The 22,375-nt window shown below is 43.1% G+C and overlaps 1 protein-coding gene across 3 annotated transcripts in view; it reads left to right on the forward strand.

Annotated features, from left to right (window-relative positions):
• Nucleotides 1–2,509: 2,509 nt before the first annotated feature.
• TMEM120B (transmembrane protein 120B) overlaps nucleotides 2,510–22,375 on the forward strand; it is a 50,495-nt gene continuing 30,629 nt past the window's right edge. For 2 of the 3 annotated variants that reach the window (XM_019733953.3, XM_074321002.2), the window contains exon 1: nucleotides 2,510–2,626. In XM_019733953.3, the coding sequence (XP_019589512.1) occupies nucleotides 2,525–2,626 (102 nt within the window). In that variant the 5' untranslated portion in view covers nucleotides 2,510–2,524. Of the gene's footprint in view, nucleotides 2,627–19,657; nucleotides 19,872–22,375 lie in introns of those variants that run through there. The other variant, XM_019733954.3, reaches the window with a different exon arrangement.

Consider the following 22,375-nt stretch of genomic DNA (forward strand, 5'->3'; position numbering starts at 1 on the left):
GGGGAAGGCAGGACTATCCCCTAGAGAAGAATCTGGGGCAGTTTAAATCTTATCTATATCGGCATGCAGCTGGAAGGACAGGTCACAAATCTATGAGATTATTTTCTCTATGGAGGCAGAGTGTGGTAGCATTATTCTCCAGCTCCTGAGTAGGTGCTCTGGACTGGCTACTCCCCAATATTGAAGTGTTGGGAGCATCAAGAATGATGGCTTCTGTCCCAAATACTCTTCTGATAATTTCTTGCTAGATTTGAATGACTAGAATGTGGCTGGATTCCTCTCAAAGAACTTGTTTGCATCTTGGAGTGAAGGGGTTTCTCCTATGTAGTCCATCAAAAGATGAATGGATAAACAAAATGTGGCCTATCCATACAAGGGAATGTTATTCAGCCATAAAAAGGAATGAAACACTGACACACGCTAAAACATGGATGAACTTTGAAAACATTATGCAGAGTGAAAGAAGCCAGACAAAAAAGGCCACATATTGTATGATTATACGTATAGGAAATGTCCAGAAAAGGCAAATATATAGAGACAGAAAATAGATTAGTGGTGGCTTGGGGATGGTGGAGGGGGAGATAGGAAGGTGATAGTTAAAAGGCAGAGATTCTTTTTGTGGTAATGAAAATATTTTAAAATTGACAGTGGTGATAGTTGCACAACTCTGTGAACAGACTAAAAACCACTGAATTGTGCACTTTAAAGGGATGAATTATGTTATGTACATTTTCTCAATAAAGCTTTAAAAAGTCTGTGACGCAGGATGAGCGCCCTCTATAGGCTCTCAGATGTTTAGAGTGAGTCACCTCCCCCTCGATGTTTTTTATGAGATTTCTGCTAAATTAAAAATCAGAAAAATGCCTAAAGAGGGTAACACAAAGTGTGGTAAATGTTGTTTAAATTTTTATTGATGTGTAAAATACATATAGAAAAGTCATCAGAATACATACAGAAATATCATCAGTGTATAGCTTGATAATCGATGTTTGCAAACTGACTATACCCTTGTCTGGGACTGTCTCTCTTGGGAACAATGCCAAAAGTCTAAATTTGAGTCCTTTCATATATATATGAGGCCACTTCCAAGTGATTCTTTAGGACCCCTCTTTCCCCCTCCTTTCTCTTCTTCTTTCCTAATCTCTAGGGTGATACCATCAATGAGGTGACTATATTTAAATTTAAGTTAAATAAAAATTCAACTCCTCCGTCACACTAGCCACATTCCAAGGATTCATACAATAGGCACATATGGCAATTGGCTACCATAAGGGGCAGCGCAGATACAGAATATTTCCTTTATCATAGAAAGTTCTACTGGATGCCCTGCTTCCGAGATCTCTGTCCTCTAGTCTCTATCCCTTCCTTAGAAAGTTTCCTTTTAATTCTCTCTCTCCACCCCAAATCCTCTTTTTCCTCTTTTTAAGTTGATCAGAAAAATGCTCTGTCAGAACCTAACATACCTAATGTCTGCAGGGATAAGCCAGTAGAAATTACAGTGTTTGAAAATAGTTGTTAGGCAAAGAAATACAGTTAATAAATCATCCCAAGGAAAAATGCACAGCCTTACTAGCAATTAAAGAAATGGAAGTTAAAAAAAAATAACCCTGCCATACCATTACATACTGTCTAGACTAGGAAAAATGTGTAAAAATGATGGACTGTCATACTGGCAACACTGCAGGGGCAAGAGGCACCATTACATACTGCTAGCCATCCTGGCAATTAGGTTATTTCCTCCTGAAGAACCACCTGGAACCATGTTACACGAACTATAAAACCGTTTTCTGACTGAATAATTTCACTCAATGACTGCTATTTATTTATTTATTTAATAGCTGGTGGGAGGCATAGTATTGGTACTTTACATGCTTTTAAAAAAAATGTACTTTTCACAACAATCCTATGAAGTAGGTAGGAATCCTTATCTGCTTTTCAAAAATCAGCAAACTCTTCAGTTCGCCGATGTTAGGTAAGACATCCGGAGTAAAAGAGCATGGAAGTGGCTGAAGCAGAATTCAATCTCAGACCTCTTGATCTAGGAAGACCTGCCCACAACACCACTTTGCCTCCCATTTCTGAGAATTCTCTCCAAGGGAATGGTACAATTGGGGCGAGGGGAAAAATTATACAAAAATATACATATGAAGGCAATTATTACAAAAGGAACAATTGGAAAATGCACACAGGAGGCAATGTAAGTTGAGCCTGGCACATAGTAGGCTCTGCCCCTTTAAAAGCCAGAGGCGTGTTAAGAGAGAAAGGAGGTGGCTTATGATGCTGACGTAAAAAGCTTCTTGACTCATTTCAATGAGCATGCGTAAAGGTTCGCCCTCCTTCGCCACGTTCCTGCAGGCAGTGCGCGTGCGCCACCTGAACCCTGAGGAGGCTTTCGGCTCCGCCCGCCTATTTAGGGGGGCGGAGACAGTCGCGTGAGTTTGGTGATCCTACATTCTCCCGCGCAATTACCCAACCCCTCCCCTTTTCGCACATGCGCATACATCAGCACAGGGTATAGCGATTGATGAATGGTTCCTGGGGTTGCGCCTGCGCTCTGGATGGTCTTACCGGAAGTGGGCGGAAATGTGTCCTAAGCCAAAGGGCGGAGGGAGAAAGCGCTGCAAAGGTGAGTGAAGCTGAATTTGACAACTGTCCCAAATGCCCCTCTGCAAAATTACCAAGTCTAGGCATTTAAAGACTAGAATATGATCGTAGAGACCTTACGTTTTGATTTTATAAAGGTTTTACAAAATTATTTTTGTTTACATGTATGTTAAAGGTTTGAGGGAGAGGGAAGATTTTTCCCTAAGTTTTCTTTTTCCCCATGAATTCTTACATTTCTAGAAGACTTGAAGACTCAATAAAGAAACATTTGGATGCCTCCTATGTGTGCTCAGGTTGAAAACAAGTGTTACAAAAAAAATAAAATAGGGGACAGTTTCTCATAAATCTGTGCCCTCGTAAACGTGAGTAGTAGTCATTAGGACGATACATTAAATAGAGTCAGAAAACAAGTCTGCACAGTTAAGTGTGATTTTTGTGTCATAAATGTATAAATGCTTTGAAGGCCCTTCGTGTCAGTTCATCAATTTATTCCATAAACATTTGTGGAAAGCATATTATGTTTTGTATACAATTAAGTTTGTGAACTTGTCGCAACAATGTTGCTAACCTTTTTTGATATCAGAGGGATTATTTGTTATGAATTTGTACCAACTGGATTTACAGCTAACCAAGTTTACCATTTGAAAGTGGTGAAAATGTTGCGTGAAAAAGTTAGACGACCTGAATTTTTCGCCAACTGTCATGGCTCCTGTATCACGACGATGCACCAGCTCTCACAGCACTGTCTGTGAGGGAGTTTTTGGCCAGTAAACAAATAATTGTATTGGAACACCCTCCCTACTCACCTGATCTGGCCCCCAGTGGCTTCTTTCTTTACCCAAAGAAAAAGGAAATATTGAAAGGAAGACATTTGGATGACCTTCAGGACATCAAGGGTAATACCACGACAGCTCTGATGGCCATTCCAGAAAAAGAGTTCCAGAATTGCTTTGAAGGGTGGACTAGGCACTGGTATCAGTGCATAGCTTCCCAAGGGGAGTACTTCGAAGGTGACCATAGTGATATTCAGCAGTGAGGTATGTAGCACTTTTTCTAGGATGAGTTCACGAACTTAATTGTCCAACCTTGTATATACATTGTGCTGGGTACTGGAGATTCAAAGATGGATCAAAATTCAGCCCCTGCCTTTGAAGAGTTTACAAGGACCATGGGGTTCAGGTATAGGAATAGCCTGGGCAAGGTCTTAAAGGTGGAATCATAGGGTCCTCTGGAGGCTGTCTTGACTAAAACGTAAGGATGCCATCAAAAAACATGAGAGCTCGTGTCCTAAAATATGGTGGGGTAGACTGGGAGTGAGGAGGTCTAGATGCCAAGCTGAGAAAGTTTGGATACAAATCCAATGGCCAGACCCACTGTATTTTCCTGAACTTGCTTTGATGGCAGGGAATGAGGCAGAAGGTGACTTTTTTTTTTTTTAATTCAAGTTTATTGGGATGTCAATTGTTAGTAAAGTTACATAGCTTTCAGGTGTACAGTTCTGTAATACATCATCCATATATCACATTGTGTGTTCACCACCCAGAGTCAGTTTCCTTCCATCACCATATATGTGATTCCTTTTACCCTCATCTACCAACCCTGCCCCCCTTACCCTCTGGTAACCACTAAACTATTGTCTGTGTCTATGAGTTTTTGTTTCTTCATTTGTTTGTCTTGTTCCTTTGTTGTTTTCAGTTTTATATACCACATATCAGTGAAATCGTATGATTTTCGACTTTTTCTGTCGGACTTATTTCGCTTAGAAGATGACTTTTTTTACCATGGTGACCTGATTAAACAGGGAGAAGTTGGGGAAACTAAGAAAGTCTTAAGCAGGTGGGCAGAAAAACCACCTTGTCAAGAATTATATTCTAATGAAGTATCCAAAACGCTGAAAGGAAAAGCAAGATGATTCTTGAGTAGCCTGAGAAAGTTGCTGAGACATTCTTTAGGGTTAGGGAGAAAAGCTTTTCTTGTTCGTAGCTGTCATCTCCCTAAGCTAAGAGAGGATCTTAAAAGGGTCCTAAGTCAAGAATGGACCTGCTGTAAAAAGAGTAACGGCTTCACAGGTACCTCATACAGAGCACAGAAAAGTAATAAAAAAGCAAACAAGGAAACCCTTAAGTGGACTCTAAATACATTGGTTAATATAATACAATCTTCCCCACAAGGGAGTCAGTCACACAGGGCCTTGTAATCAAAGGTCCATGTGCTTAATTTAATGGTCTGCTGTCATGATTTTGAAATTCTTAATTTTTTTGACAAGAGGTCTTAATTTTCATTTTGCACTGGGCCCCACAAATTCTTCATTTGGCCCTTCCTCCCTCCTCCAACTTTTCTCTATGTCTTTGTTTTCTCTTTCCTAGTCCTATTCTTCTCTTCCTCTCTCCTCCCTTCCTCGATTTTCCTCTCTTTTTATTCTCCTTCCTTGGTTTTTTCCCATTCCTTTAAGCCTGCACTTAAGTATGCCATGGCCCTTTAAGACTCAACATATTCCTGTTATGAGCTGGAAATTGTGTTCCCCCAAAAGATGTTGAAATCCTCACCCCTAGTACTTGTGAATGTGACCTTATTTGCAAATGGGGTCTTTGCAGATGATCAAGTTAAGATGAGCTCAGCAGAGTGGGTCCTAATCTAATCTGACTGGTGTTTTTATGAAAAAAGGAAATGTGGACACAGAGACAGACACAAGGAGAACGCCATGCAAAGATTGGAATGAGGCTGTCACAAGGAGCTCCAAAGATTGCAGACAAACCACCAGAAGCTAGGAGAGAATCATGAAACAGATTCTCCCTCAGAGCCTCCAGAAGGAACCACCCCTGCTGACACCTTGATTTCAGATTTTAGCCTCCAGAACTGCAAGAGAATACATTTCTGGTTAAGCTACCCAGTTTGTTGTACTTTGTTACAGTGGCCCTTGCAAACGAATACAGTTCCCAATAGGTCCTTAATAAATAAAAGGGATGGGTGAATAAAGGACAGTTTTATTGTCTCTGGCTCTTCAACAGAGATATCAAGATAGTAACTTTGTCCAACCTTTGTCCAAGTCTGGTGAATGGCAGAAAAACAGGCCCTTTCCCCAACCTATATCATTTTCTCCCATGATATTTTCACTGTATTTGATTAGTATTGACTTTGTCCTGTGCCTCAGACTTGTCCTAGGCCATGGTCATATGGGTGGGTAGAGTGGGTGGTAACGGTGATGGACACAATTGGTTGCTACTGAAATTCAACACCCCTGCCCCCTTTCCTCCATGATGGCAGATTTCCAAATGTGTTAGCTTTCCTTTTGTCCAGGAAAAGTGATTCAGTCCCCAGAGACAAGGGGTGAATTATAATTGGGCAAACTTTCTGTAAAGATAGTAATTATTTTTTGGCTTTGCAGACCAAATGTTCTTTGTTATATATATATATATCTGGCAACAGTAACTGCACTTCTAAAATGTTGAATGAAATTGAGATTGTGTTGCCAATAGTATGGATCTCATTCATTACTCAAAATGTGAGGCCCTGTCTTAGTTCCTTCAAGATCCTACAGGCTGGGTGGCTTATAAACAACAGAAATTTATATTGCACAGTTCTGGAGGCTGGAAGTCCAAGACCAGGGTACCAGCAGGGTCCAGTGAAGGCCCTCTTCTGGGTAGAAGGGCTAGAGATCCTTGTAGGGGTCTCTTATAAAGGCACTAATGTCATTCCTGAGGGCTCCCCTCATGACCTCATCACCTCCCAGAAGCCCCACCCCCTAACACCATCATATTGGGGGTTAGGATTCCAACATGTGAATCTTAGGGGGACACAAACATTCAGGGCCATAGCAGGCCCTATGTATAAATCATTAATAAGAAAATCTCATGATCCTAGGTACCATTGCAAAGAAGGATTCTGTGTGACAGATCCATTCCCATATCCCAGATGGTATCAGTTAGCTTTTTATTTTTTTAATTTTTATTGGGGAATATTGGGGAACAGTGTGTTTCTCCAGGGCCCATCAGCTCCAAGTCGCTGTCCCTCAATCTAGCCATGGAGGGCGCCGTTCAGCTCCAAGTCCAGTTGCCATTTTCAATCTTTAGTTGCAGAGGGCGCAGCCACCATCCCATGTGGGAATTGAACCAGCAACCTTGTGGTTGAGAGCTCGCACTCTAACCAACTGAGCCATCCGGCCGCCCCTCAGGAAGCTCAGCGGCAGCTCGTTATCTTCAGTCTAGTTGTGGAGAGTGCAGCTCACTGGCCCATGTGGGAATCAAACCGGCGAACCTGCTTAGAGCTCCCGCTCTAACCAGCTGAGCCATCCGGCTGCCCAGTCTTTTGCAGTAAAACCAGCAGCCCCCTATTCTGAGGGCAGACAGCAATAAACATTTCTTTAGTTCACTGAATTGCAGGTTAGCTGATCTAGGTTGGCCTCGGCTAGGGTAGATCTGTACCCGTGTCTCTCATCCTTCATCTGGGATCAATGGGTAACTCAGAAATACTCTCCTCACTGCAACGGCAGAAGTGAGCAAGTCTATTCATGCTAGTGTTTTTCTAAATCGTTGGTAATGTTGGCCCAAACAAGTTACGTAACCAAATCCCAAATGAAGAGGTAGGAAATACACTGCCTAGGGTACGTACAGTACTCTGTTGATCTACTTACAATGAGTCCTTTGCAACAGAATACCACGTCAGGTTCCTAGTTATGGTGTGATGACAAGAAATAAGCTGAGGTCCAGGCCTCTGCCCTGTAATTTACTGGATAATCCAGACAGCTATTACTCTCTGAATCTGTTTCCTCCTCTCCAAAATACACAACAATAACATTTATCTCTCAGGATCGTTATGAGGCTTAAATGAAATACTCTTTGTGAAAGCATATTGTAAACAGCAACTATTCATATTGGAGGTGTGTGGAAAATGTATAAATGGAGACGTCTGCATGTTGTCAAACAGAGGAGAGCTGAGAAGTGCTGGGCAGTCGGTAAATTCTTGAAGTGCCTTTTCTGTCTAGTGGCACTTACATGCCCATTTCAAATAGGCCAATAGCAGCTTTCATGAACCCACTTAGACTTTTTTTAAAATCACCAATCATGTGAAATATACTTTTCAAAGGTAATTCGAAAACACAGAAGGGTTGAACTCTTTTCGGTAGGGTGAACCACTTGGGAAGACAGTTTGGTGGGATCTGGTAAAGCTGAAAATACGGGTAACCTTGCATCTGACAAGTCCTGTACCAGTATAGATGTACAGGAATGCCCGTTGTGGTAATCTTCAAATCCCAAACGAGGAATGTTCCGGATGTTTATCAGTCATAACACGGGTACCTCATGTGTACTGTTCGTACAGTAGAATGTCACAGCAGTGAAAACAAATGAATTATTGTCACATGCAACATGGATGAGTCTTAAAAGCCCAAAGAAGAAAGGCATAAAAACCAACAAATAAATTATCATTTTATTTCTAAAAGTTCCAAACTAGGAAAAATAAATCTATGTTTTGTAGAGTTGCAAACATGTGTGTCAAAACTACAATGCAAAGCAGAGAAATTATCATAAGAATTAGGATGATGGTTACCTTTGGGGCAAAGAAGAGGGTTGCAATTAGGAATCAGCCATGTGCAAGGCTTTTGGGGGCTACTCGGATCTAATTACATAGGTGTTCACCTCATAATTGTTTGTTAAATTTGTACATGATGTTTCCTGTATGCATATTTCACAAATAAAAATTTATTTCTTCCCTTCCCTTTCCTCTTTTATTTTCTTTTGAAATTTCCCCAGATGAAAAATAAAAATATTAAGCATATATGTAATGTCATATAAAGAGTCTCAAGGACTCTTTTCACTTGTTAGTTACCCTTATGTTGGGGTGCAGGGGGGTCAGGCATCAGCCTCTAATTCCTTACGTAAACTGAGAATTGAGATTTCGAGCTTTGTTTCACCATAACAAAATTCCACTAGGCAGAAATAATTGGGAAGTCCTGTGTTATTAGTCGGACATTGCCTTCCCTCTGAAGATCTTTTAATATCTTTTGTGTGATGCAATATTTAACAAGACACAAACAGGAGCCCTGTCTAGCTTTGCTCTTTATTGTAATCCCAGTGCTTAGCATGGTGCTTGACACATAGTAGCCACTCAAAAATATATACTATTTATAACAAATTTATTAACATATAAGTCACCTACCATCAAATTCACTCTTTAAAGTGTACACTTCAGTGGGTTTTAGTATATTCAGAGTTGTGCAACCATCACCACTATCTAATTCCAGAACATTTCCGTCTCCCCAAAAAAGAAACCTTGTACCCCCTAGCAGTCACTCTCCCCCTCATCCCCAGTCCCTGGGAACCTTTTTAAATCTTTCTGTCGCTGAGGATTTGCCTGTTCTGGACATTTCATTTAAAAGGAATCATGCAGTATGTGGTCTTTTGTGACTGGCTTCTTTCACTTAGCATCATGTTTTCTAGGTTCTTCCATGTGGTACCAGGTGTGAGTACATCATTCCATTTAATGGCTGAATAATATTCCATTCAGTGGTATATCACATTCTGTTTATCCATTCATGAGTTTATCTATTCATCCATTTGGGTTGTTTCCACTTTTTGGCTATTATGAGTAATGCCACTATGAACATTTGTGTACACGTTTTTGTGTGGATGTACGTTTTCTTTTCTCCTGGTACTACACGTAGGAGTGGAATTGCTGGATCAGATGGTAACTCTATGTTTAACTTTTTGAGGAACTGCCAGACTGTTTCCCAAAGTGGCTGCACCATTTTCCATTCCAACCAGTAACATATGAGGGTTTTAATTTCTCTATATCGTCACCAATGTTTGCTATTATTTGTCTTTTAACTTTAGCCATCCTAGTGGATGTGAAGTGGTATCTCATCATGATTTGATTTGTATTTCCCTAATGACTATTGATGTTGAACTCAATATGTATATTTGTTAAATGCAGGAATTACCATGTAAGTTTCCAGATTAAATAAGTATACCAAATTTTTTACATTATTATTTTAAAAAATTAACACTTTAGTTGTTTTCTGGTTATACAAGTAATACAAGTTCAAATGATAGTGGTTACCTTAGGAAGAAGGGAGGGATAAAGTTATAACCAAGGAAGAGAGGCATGGTGTTATCTAGGCTGATAGCACTGTCTTATTCTTTTTTCTTTTCGTCAGTGTCCTATTCTTGACCTGGGTCTTAGTTACCAGGTTCTCTTTATAATTATTATTTAAACTATACATATGAATTTTATGCACTTTTCTATATATATGTGATATAGCACAATTAAAAAGTTAATATATTCTCATTGTTGAAACCTTGGAAAGCAGATGTTTTGCTTTATTAAATATGAAGAACTTTGAAATATTTCTACCACCCGAGCTCTGTAAGTGGCAATTTTTCAGGTGGGATTAAAAAGAATATTTGTTTAAAAATCTTTGTTGAACAAGCCTTTTGCCTTTTGTTGGAAGAAACAGAAATTCTGAGAAGTTGCCAGCAGGTGGCGCAATGAAACAAGATTTAATCTTTACGGCTAAACAACAACAAAAAGCAAACCAAAAACAGAAACGTGAAAAGCAGCCAACATTTCATGTGGTCATTGGAAGATTTTTTGGTGAATTTTCCACTACCTACAGTCTTCCTCTAATATCTGCTACCATACAAAAGAACCTGGTAAATACAGCCTCCTTGGGGAACTGTCAGATCTAATTCTTCAAATGCATGGAACAGAAGAAAACATAGAACGATGCTGGATATTTTCTCTCTTTTGCTGGCAGAGTCTTCAAAGTCATAGGATGTCTGGAACCCAAGATACAGGGCTTTTTATGTCTGCAACAAATGATGGCAGCCAAGGTGTCTAGTAATAAATACACTCCTCAGATGTCGTTAGGGGGCTTTTGAGGTGGATGAGGAAGTGTCAATTTCTAAACCTTTCTCAAACGCTTCTTTCCACTCGTATCTCATTAATAATAACCACTGGAGGTTGGAGAAATGTTCATTATTAAAAAAAGAAAAAAGGCATTTTAATCTGGACACCAAGCCAAGCAAGGGCTCAACATGCTCGTCATCCTGTTCAATAAGGTACGTTTATTGGGGCAAGGTTGGCATCAGCACTGGGGAGAGGATGGTGGCGGCAATGGGAGACTGGTTATAGGTGAGGAGGAACGAACGGATAAGTAAATATATTAAGGATAATGGGAGCCCGATTTCTCACTGCTGGAGGGGGAACCGGGAATCATGGAAAAGGGAGAAAACTAGAATGAACTCTGGATTGGAATTGGATATTGGGGTGCAGTCATGGTTTCCAATATTTATGGAATAGTTATAAATAAAGGTGTAAATGTGCACAAATATATACGTACATTTTTACGTAAACATAGCTCTAGATCTGTCCCTTGAGAGAGTCAAGAGTAGTGACATCCCATAGTGGTTGAAGACACATCTAGTACCCAGACCTTGGTTGTTCTAAATACCATTCTCCACTAACAGGAATCAGGAGTGGTGAAGAAACGGCTGATTCAAGGTTAGAGGAGGGAACGTGTCAGATGTGCTTGGAACACCTTTTTGTGTCAGAATGTAAGGAAATGCTCAAAAACATGATGGGGACCGGTCAAAAGGACACATGCCAGCTCGAAGTGGATCTCAGGGACGAAGTCTGTGACAACTTGAGCATCAAAGTAAATAATTATGATGGATGATAAAACTCACTGATTAAAATAGAAAAACATGAGTTTGTGCTGATATAAATAAATAGAAAGTTTGATGAAGGGCAGAATATTTACCTAGAGTACCTCCCACGAGAATACTTTCAAATCAGAAAGGGCATAAGAGTAACTTTAGAGTGGAGAAGCCTGGAAAACGCTACCTTAGTGAAGCCGAGTGACCATCATCAGTAGTGGGACACATTGAAACCCGGTACCACCTGAGGAGCCGTGATGAGAAGAGCACATCATCACTTCCATCGTAGGCTTCGCAAAGATACCTCACCTCCGTCCAATCACAAGGATGCATTAGGCAAGCCCGAACTGAGGAAAACTCTACCAAATAACCATCTTGGCCTCTTCAGAAAGGTCAAGACAAGGGAGACAAAGGTGGAGGAACCATTCCATGGGAAAGGAGGCTGAGGAGACGTGACAGGATGCAGCCATGATCTTGGATCCGATGCTTTTGCCGTAAAGGATGCTATTGGCACAGTTGGAAAACTTGAAGGGGGACTGAGGGTTACAGGGGTGTAGTGTACGAGGTCGGACAATTAAGTTCGTGAACCTGTTGCAATGATGTTGCTAACCTTTTTTGATATCAGAGGGATTATTCATTATGAATTTGTACCAACTGAACAAACAGTTCACCAAGGTTACTATTTGGAAGTGCTGAAAAGGCTGCATGAAAAAGTTAGACGACCTGAACTTTTTGCCAACAATTCATGGCTCTTGAATCATGACAATGCACCAGCTCACACGGCACTGTCTATGAGGGAGTTTTTAGCCAGTAAACAAATAACTGAATTGGAACACCCTCCCTACTCACCTGCTCTGGCCCCCAGTGATTTATTTCTTTACCTAAAAGGAAAGGAAATATTGAAAGGAAGACATTTTGATGACATTCAGGACATCAAGCGTAATATGACGACAGCTCTGATGGCCATGCCAGAAAAAGAGCCAAAATTGTTTTGAAGGGTGGACTAGGCACTGGCGTTGGTGCATAGCTTCCCAAGGGGAGTACTTCGAAGGTGACAGTAGTGATATTCAGCAATGAGGTATGAGGTACGTAGCACTTTTTCTGGGATGAGTTCACAAACTTAATCGTCCTACCTCATATCAGTCTTAAATTTTTTTTTAAATTGGGGAATATTGGGGAACAGTGTGTTTCTCCAGAGCCCATCAGCTCCAAGTCGCTGGACCTCAATCTAGCCATGAGGGCGCAGCTCAGCTCCAAGTCCAGTCGCTGTTTCAATCTTTAGTTGCAGGGAGCGCAGCCCACAATCCCATGTGGGAATCGAACCGGCATCCTGTTGTTCAGAGCTCGCCCTCTAACCAACTGAGCCATCTGGCTGCCCCCAGTGTTAAATTCTTGATTTCTTTTACTTTGGCCAATTAGAAGAATGTTCTAGATTGTAGGAATAGCCCACCAAAGTATTTAGGAGTGACAGGGAGAAGCTGATCAGCAATCTACATTCAAATGGGTCTGAAAGAAAAAAGTCCTTTGTACTGTACTTGCAACTTTTCTTTAAGCTGGAGATTATTGAATAAGTTAAAGAAATCCTATATATATTACATATAAGCAACTCACAGAATAGGAGAAAATATTTGCAAATCATATACCAGGGGTGCCAAAAATATGTATACAAGTGGACACTTTGGTCAGCGTTGCTCAAGTAGTAGTTCACGGTAATCAGAAGTGTCTGGACTCTGATAGTAACCACTTTGAGCACCTCTTGTAATTGCAGAAGTCAAACGGACTTATATTCATTTTTTTGTTATTGGTATATATTGAGTATTACCATTTTAATACAGTTTTCTTTTCTTAAAATATGTGTATATTTTTTTGGCACCCTTATACAAGTGGGCTTGTATCCAGAATATATAAAGAACCCTTATAACTCAACAATAAAAAGGAAAATAACCCAATTTAAAAAGGAGGAAAGAATTAGAATAGACATTCTTCTAAAAGAACCTATAATTGGCCAATGAGCACATAAAAACACTCTCAACATTCTTAGCCATTAGGAAAATGAAAAATCAAAACCACAGTGAGATACATTTCACACAAATCTACAGGATGGCTAAAATGGAAACAGACAACAAATGTTAACAAGGCTGTGGAGAAATTGGAGCCTTCAGACACTGCTGGTGAGGAGGTAAAATGGAAGAGCCATTTAGGAAGACAGTTTGGCAGTTCCTTAAAATGTTAAACTCAGAGTTACCATCTGATCCAGCAATGAGAAAACATATATGTCCACATTAAAACCATGTACATGGATGTTCATAGCTGTGTTATTAGTAACAGTCAAAAAGTGGAAACAACTCAAATGTCCATTAACTGATAAGTGGGTAAACTAAACGTGGAGTTCCAGTCTTAAGACCTGAGAAGCAGAAGAAGTGATGGTATAAGTTCTGGTCCAAGTTCAAAGGACTGAGAACAAGGAGGGCTGACGATATAAATTCCATCCTGACAGCAGGAGAAGACCCATGACCCAGCTTACGTGGTCAGACAGTAAGAGAGAGAATTCTCCTTTCCTCTACCTTTTTGTGCTATTCAGACCCTCAACTGATTGGACGATGCCTCCCCACATTGGGGAATACAATCTACTTAGTCTACCGATTCAAATAATCTCTTCTAGAAACACCCTCACAGACACACCCCAGAATAACGTTTAACCAGCTATCTGGGCATCACATAACCCAGTCAAGTTGATACAAAATTAACCATCACAATATCTCAATAAAGCTATTATTAAAAAATATATATGACTCAGGCTGGCCCGGTGTCTCAGGCAGTTGGAGATCCGTGCTCCTAACGCCAAAGGCTGCTGGTTCGATTCCCACATGGGCCAGTGGGCTCTCAACCACAAGGTTGCCGGTTGGACTCCTCGACTCCCACAAGGGATGGTGAGCTCCGCCCCCTGCAATTAACAACGGCAACTGGACCTGGAGCTGAGCTGCACCCTCCACAACTAAGACTGAAAGGACAACAACTTGAAGCTGAACGGCACCCTCCACAACTAAAATTGAAAGGACAACTTGACTTGGAAAAAGTCCTGGAAGTACGTACACACTGTTCCCCAATAAAATCTTAACATATAAATGTATATATATACATATATATGTGTGTATATATATATATATATATATATATATATATATATATATATATGTTACTCTCTAGTATATATATTGGAGAGTAATATATATATATATTACTCTCCAGAACCATCAAGGTTCTGAAAAACAAGGAAAGACTAAGATACTGTCACAGACCAGAGGACACTCTGGAGACATGACGCCTAAATGCAATGTCAGATTGAATCCTGGAATAGAGGAAGGACAACAGTGGAAAACCTAGTAACATCTGAATAAAGTCTGGAGTTTAGTACATAGTAATACACCTATGTTAATTTCTTCATGCTGATCAAGGTGTCACGCTTATATACACTGTCAACAATGGGGAAACTGAGTGAAGAGTATGTGGGAACTTCCTATACTATCTATGCAGTTTTTGTTTTTTTTTGTAAATCTAAAAATACCCCACAATAAAATGTTTATTTTCTTAAAAAAACCCAACACATAAAGTCAGTGCTTCCTGGTGCTTATGTATTACCAGGCGTATTATCTGCATTATTGCATTTATTCCTCACAACGATCCTACTGGAGTGACCCCCAATTTACAGAAAAGGTGAATTAGGTGGTGGAACTGACATCTGAACGCAGGTCGTTCTGTGCCCAGTAAATCACAGCCCCGGGTGAGCCAGGACTTCACAGCCCCAGGTACTAGGTGTAGTCATGCAAATAACTGAATAAAGACATGAAGAGCATTTGATACCTGAAGAGTAAACATTAAAGAAATGAAATTTAGTAGATAATGCTCACCGTTCCCATAATATTATAAACCTGTGGACAGCAAGATAAGGGTTTAAAATTTCTGTCAAACACCTGAACAACATTTCAGGGGGGAAAAAAAATTCCATCAATTTACATGATGGACCATTTCTGTTTTACTAAATTCACCCAATCTTTTTCAGGGTATGTGAATGATTGTGTGACTTTAATCCGTATATACACATTATTTGAGGTTCTACTTTTTACTTACCATGATGTGCTATACCTGTGTACAGGTGTACATTTAGTTCCCATAATGATCATTTTGACAGCCATATAGTATTACAGAAAGTAGACAGACTGTAGCTTCCTTAACCATTTCCCTATTGTGGAACTTGGGATGTTGCCAATGTGTGGCTGATCTGAAAAGTACTGCTATAAACGTCTTTGCACAAACTGCTTGTTACACTCTTTGGGACTCTTGTTTTAGACTGGCGTTTGGCATCCTGCAGTGGCGAAGTAACACAGCTACCAGTAGCTGGATGGTTTTGGGGAAGATGTGCACCTTGGTCTCTTGCTATTTAAAGTTCGGTCCTTGGAGCGGTAGTGGCTGGGAGCTTGTAGAATTGCAGGACCTCAGGCTCTTCCTAGAACCTAGTGAATCAAAACCTGCATTTGAACAAGATCTCCGGAGGTGGATCATGAGCACATTGAAAATTGAGGAAACCCTGTCTGAGGGTACTTACCCGTCAGTTGGACTCATAAAGGTCTGCTCCGTGAGGTGGTCGTGAGGGCTTAAGGCGTTGAAACATAAAGCGTGTAGAAGAGAGCCAGGCACAGAGTGAGCGCTAAGCTTTTGCTCCTTTTATGACTCTCCCCTGCTGGCTGAGCAAATTCTGAGCAAAGTAGAGTGCCTTAAAGAAAACAAATAGAGAAGATTCTCCCGGTGGTGTGGGCAGGGGGTGGGGAGGATAACCTGGCAACACACTTTGTTATCAGGATCAAAGTCCCTAAGAAGAGCCAGCTCCAGCCCCAAGAAGCTGACAAGTGAGTCTGAAAATGCTTTGGGCAGAAACGGGGACAAGGTGGCAGCCAAGTAAGATCTGATACTTCTGGCACCCGACTGGCTACATGATGGGGGTGGCCTGCCTGTGCCATCTACAGAGGGCTCATGAATAATGCACGTGGAGTCCTGACCCCACAGAGAGAACAGTCCCTTAGATTTGCAACCTGACTGCCCGCCAGCCTGCAGATAAGCTGCACCTGCCGGGATCTCCCTCGGGAGCAGGGCGAGTCTGTCCTGCTCATGGGCAGCCTGGGCTAATGGATCTGCTGGATTAGAGCAACTGCAAGCTGAGGTGAAGGGGCTTCTTCTTCCCAAATCCTCTGCTTGGTGACACTTTATCCATCCTTGCAGGCCCTGTGTTTTTTGTTGTTGTTTTTGGATTCTGCTAACCCCAATTAAATAAATCATTTTCTGTTTTTCCACCATTTGAGTGATTTAGCTAGTTTTGCCATTTTCATGACACATTAGATTGGGAGTCTCAGACTCAGATGTCCATGGACCACAGGTTATATAAATATATGAAGTAGGATAGGGCAACAATTGCGCGAGGTAGGGACTGTGGCAACTGGCGTGCTCCATGCAAAGGGACAGTGCACCTCTGTCCTAGCCCATTGCCACGCAGGAGTGTAAGCCCAGAGTGACCAGATCTTTCCATTTTTCAAAAGAATGTAAAAGTCTGGATTTTTATGTAATGTCTTTTTTAAAAATTTAAAAACATTTACATAAATGTGTATAGTGGCTTTATTCATAATCAGCCCAAACTGGAAACAACCCCAAAATCCCTCAACCAGTGAATGGATAAAGAATGAGTAAACAAACTGTGGTACATCTATACAATGAAATACACTCAGACAAAAACCAAAACAAAACACCGGTACATGCAATAATCACCCACATCTCCAATGTGTTATGCTGACTTCTGCTTCTGGCCAAGGTGCAGTCACATGGACCAGGTTTACCTTCTCACCTGAAACAACCAAAAAAAACAACAACAGGTAAAATATGTATATGAAGTGAGATTTTTCATTCAAGACACTGGACATCAGTCAAGGGAGGACAGTGATCCCTGAGACAGGAAACAAATGGGGTTCATCCTATGATGCCCAAGCTGATCGTCTTGAGAGAGTTGCTAGACTGTGGTGCAGGGAGGGGTACCCCACGTGGAGTCTGGCGACTCCCTGAGTTGAGAAGACAGAGCTGAGAGTCCAGGGGGACCAAGGAGGTTAGAATTCTAGAAAGGAGACGTCTGCACACAGAAAATTCAGAGGTCTGTGAAGAGTCCCTCCAGAAGGCAGCTGAGCAGTGGTCAACACATACATGCAAGGACAACTACCTGAGGTCGAGGAAATAACCTTCTGAAATGACGAGAGGCAAGTGTGGATGACACTCACACACGCCTAGTCTTGCTTCAGTAGTGGAGAAAAATGAGCTTTAGACTGAGCGCTGTTTTCGTCCCAGGTAAATGTTAAAAGCAAGATTCAAAAGGATCAAATTGTTTCCAAGTAATTTAACTGCATCCAATATAACAGCTCAAGTATATTTTTAGGAATACTAAAATACAAAAGAAGAAGGGGGAGGAGGAGAAGAAGAAAAAGGGAAGAAGGAAGATAACCAGCCAACAAGGTCAAATTCACAACGTCTGACATCCAGGTGACAACAACCAAGCATGCAAACAAGCTGTTTTACTTTTTTTGAGAGGCCTTATCGGTTGAATTGTGGCTTCTAAACAGATGTTCAACTTTGTAAATTATATAATTGTGTAATCACGATGTTGTACACCTGAAACTAATACTATAACATTGTATGTCAATTGTAACAGAAATAAAAGACAAAAAAAAAAAGTTGAAGTCCCAAACCCCCAGAGATGTGACTCATAATTTGAAGTTGGATACTAATTAATTAGCTGGGAATCTTGAATAAGTCAAGGCCTCAGTTAAGAATTACAAATATTCTCTGTGTGCTTCTGTGCATATCCCCCATTCAGAGTTCTCAGAGAGGTCTATGAACCCCAAAAGTTGAGAACCTCTGCAGTAGATGATCTTAATGTTCATTCCTTTAACAAATGTTTATTGAGGGCCTACTATGTGCCAAGCTCTGGGGATCCAAAGACAACCAAGACAGAGACACGACCCCTGAGATCTCATCGAGATAATATACCCAGGGAGGGAAACATACAACCAACATGGAGACAAATATTTTCATATAACGGTAACTTGTATGAAGGAAATAAAACGTGATATGGAGGTGACGGAGGAGGCGGGAACCTTTGGGTGTTCAGGAAACATCTTTTTTCAGAGTTGTTGTTATAGGTTGAATTGTGTCCCCCAGAAAGATATGTTGAAGTTCTAACCCCCACTACCTCAGAATGTGACCCTATTTGGATAATAGGATCTTTGCAGATGTCAGTAGTTGAGATGGTGTCATACTGGAGTAGAGTAGGCCCTTATAAGATTGGTATAGCCTTATAATGGTAGAGGACACACAGAGACACATGCAGGGGAGAAGGCCCTGTGACAACAGAGGCAGAGATTGGAATGACACAGCTGCAAGCCAAGGAATGCCAAGGATGGACGGCCACCACCAGAAATTGGAAGAGGCGAGGAAAGATTCTACCCAGTCTCAGATGGAGCCTGGCCTTGCCGACACCTTGAGTTTGCACTCCTAGCACCCCAAACTGTGAGGGAATACATTTCTATTAAGTCACCCAGTTTGTGGTTCAGGTGGCCCTGGGACACTAACACAGATGTGATTTGAACTGAGGCTTGAAGGATGAGCAAAAGGCAACTATAGAAGGTTTAAAGGTAAGAATGCTCCAAGCAAGGGCAGGAAGAGAAAAAATCAATGACTGCAGAGGGGCAGTGAAATAGGAGATGTGACTGCAAAGCTAGGCAGGGACAGATCTTGAGGGGAGGGAATTTGGAGTCAATTAGCTTTGAGGCGGTTGTGTTATTTGAGTCACAGAAACAGCTGTGACGATAGTAACCCAGAGTCTCAGGGGGCAGGAATCTAGGATGTTATTAGTTGCAGTAAATAATGACAACGTGAGATTACAGGGCTCTCTCTGTGCTTCCCCGCCCCTCCCGATGACCTTGCCGCATAGTCAGTATCAGTTCTAGCGTTCCATTCTGTTGGCTTTGGCTCAGGTCAGGCAATGCCAAGGGGTGATGAGCTTTCACCCCCCACAAATCGCCTTTCTCTCTTTCCACCCGACACTCCAAATACGCACAACTTAAATCATCTAAATAAGTTCTGCAAATGCAGCCTGCGGACAAATTCCCTAGCACCAGCTAGAAGACAGAAATACTGGAGGTGCAGAGGCATTCCCAAAGGTGCAGCGACAAACCGTACCAAGACCCGCTCAACTACCGCGGTCCCGGGGCGGGCGCGCGGAGGGCGGGGGAGGAGCCGGGGGAGGCCCGTGCGCATGCGCGGGGCTTGCCTCTGGGCAAGGGGGTGGGCCGAGCGCTAGGGTGGGAGCTGTGACGTCAGGTGCGCGCGTGGCTCCCGCTGCGCAGGAACAGCTGGTGCTTCTGAAGGCGGCCGGCGAGCGGACGGACGTGGGGTGCTGGTGGCCCGCCGCGTCACTCTGCGGGATCAGCCGCCGCCGCCTCGCACCACTGCACCATGTCTGGCCAGCTGGAGCGTTGCGAGCGCGAGTGGCACGAGCTCGAGGGACAATTTCAGGAATTGCAGGTAGGGCCGGGCCACCTAGTCCCGCAACTCTGCTACCTGAGGTGCAGTGCCTCCCCTTCCCTGCTTCCCCGCCCCGGGCGGTTGGCACCATCAGGGCCTAGGGGCTGCTCCTGGCCAGGCCCTGGGGGCCGGTGGTCCGCATGGGCCAGCCCCCTCCCATCTCACGGCACTTCAGTTCTTCATCCACTTGGGGCGCCGCGTGGAAGCCGGTATTCCCCCGCCCTCGCACCGGCTCTTTGCTCCGCGCACCTCCTTAGCTGCAGAAAGTTGGTCAGTAGCCTCTGAGGGGAAGTTACAGGCCTGTCCATGTGTGGGAGGCCTGAGGGGACAGGTATGTGCTGGGACTCAGAACAGCCCAGCCCCCATCTCCGCAGGGGTCGCCTCTAACCTCACCCACGTCCATCGGCTTTTGGCAGCTCAACTCCCCCTCTGCTCTAGTGGGGCGGCCCTCCACTGCAGCTCCATTCTGGAAGATGTGCTTGGGGGACGTTCCCCCTGAACCCCTCGGCTTTGCTTAGGGATTAGGGACCCCTGTGTTCCGTCTTCGGTGCCAGCGTCCCTGGCGCTGCTGCAGGCAGAGTTTGGCGTGGTGGATGGCATCTGTCAGTTCTGACAGCTGGGTTGCCTGTCTCAGCAATAGAGGGTGCTCCCAGCCCTCGCCCTTCTGGCCCAGAGCCTGACACGGGGTGGGGTGGGGGCGTAAGAGAGGCCCCCTGAGAGAATGGCATTGCCGTCACGGGGGAGCGTCCCGGCAGGAGGATTTGTTCCTGATGGGAGTTCTCAGGCTGCCGCTACCTACTCTGGTGAGTAGAGATGCCTCAGGAAACCTTGGGATTGGCCAGGGGGACTCCTGGACCATTTTTGGAGATGGGGCTGCTCCCTCTGCAACTACCGGATTGTGTTTGTTTTTTCTGAGTTGGGCTCTGCTTGCCTGAAATCACATCATACACCCCCACGCCACTCCTCCTTATCGTCAGCTGGAACAATGACATGTTCCCTGACTATGTGGCTCTTGACTGCAGTTGGCTGGCCTCTTCCAGTGTCCAGAGGACGGGAGAGGAGATTGCCAAGGGTGTCTGTAATGGGTCTTTCTAGACATGAGGCAGAGTCCGGATGAATAGAGAGAGGTGCTGGAGAGACACAGCAGGAGGGGTGTGTGTGTGTGCTGTTTGAGGCATGAGCAGAGGGTAAGGGACCCAGAACCAGAAGGGGATCCCTTTCCCAGCAGGTGTGGATCGGTGCCCTCTCCTTCAGGTCTAGGGCTTGGGTATCCACCCAGTTCCCAGGGGACCCTTCTGCCTCCACTGCCATGGAGAAGGCTCAGCCACTTCTTAATGCTTTGTTCTACTGGGCTCTCAGTCACGTCCAGCCATGGAGCCATGGAGAAGGTATTAGGGTCAGGAATGGGAGAAGAGAAGAGGTTTGCTGTGTGGAGTTGTTGTTCATCATTCCTTCCCCTCGCCCTGCCTTGGAGTAGGGGGAGTAGGAGGAATCTTAACACTTCAGAGTGATGCAATTAATGCAATTAACAGCAATTAGACAGCAAGTCTTGGCAGGCAGAGGCTGTAAAGGAGATGGTTGATTTGTTGTGTTCTTACTTGGTGTCTCTGAGCCTCAGGTGTGTGAGGGACAGAGAGGAATTGGGAATCAATTCTGGATTTCACCTCCTCCCTTGTGCATAGCAAGGGTTATAAAAGGGCTGACCAAGTGGAAACCATGATGTCCCCTGCTTGGTTCCTCAGCAATCGGGGATTTGGAATGGCCTGGGCCCTACTTTGGGGGAAGAGGGAGGCTGCTGGCCTCAGGCTTTGGTGGCAGCTGCTGGGTCAGAGGCTGATGGACAGAAGGCCACAGAGTCCCTTGTAGGTTAATGTCATAGGCTGGAGTAAAAACATTACATCGTCAGTTCATAGGTGAAGAAACTGAAGCCTGGGCATGCTAATTAAACTGCGGTCACACAACTCCTTAGTGGTAAAATTGGGGCTAGAACTTAGTTCTCTACATGTTTAGTTCAGATGTCTGACCTTGTGCTGGGAGGCCCCTCTCTGTCATATTAAACGGGAGAGCTCTGAACTCCTGAGATGAAAGTCTGTGGAAATATGCATCTAATAAGTAGGGTGTACACTGTTGTTGGGTATGTGTTGGACAGACTTTCAGATATGAGATGTTGGGGATCAGGAGGTTACAACAGGCAGGCAGGTGGACAGATGGAAACTAGAAAGATTAACAATAGGAAGGATTTCTTTTTTTTCCCCACAAGAAAATTTCAGTCTAAATTTTCCTACATCTACCTCAGAATCGGGGATTTGTGGGTTTCACATTCATCTCTCTCTGATTCTGTTTTTCTTGGGGCGATGTATAATGTCTCTGTGTTTTACCTCTCCTTCCCTTTTACAAATGAACAGGAAAGAGGAAACGTAATTCTCAGGCTCTAGAGGATTTGAAAGGTCTTTGAAATCCCTCCCCACCCCCCAAAAGTCATAATCTCTGGGACTTTCCAGAGG

This window comes from Rhinolophus sinicus, chromosome 9, assembly GCF_057876585.1.
Source record: "Rhinolophus sinicus isolate RSI-liver-muscle chromosome 9, RSI-T2T, whole genome shotgun sequence".
Lineage (NCBI taxonomy): Eukaryota > Metazoa > Chordata > Mammalia > Chiroptera > Rhinolophidae > Rhinolophus > Rhinolophus sinicus.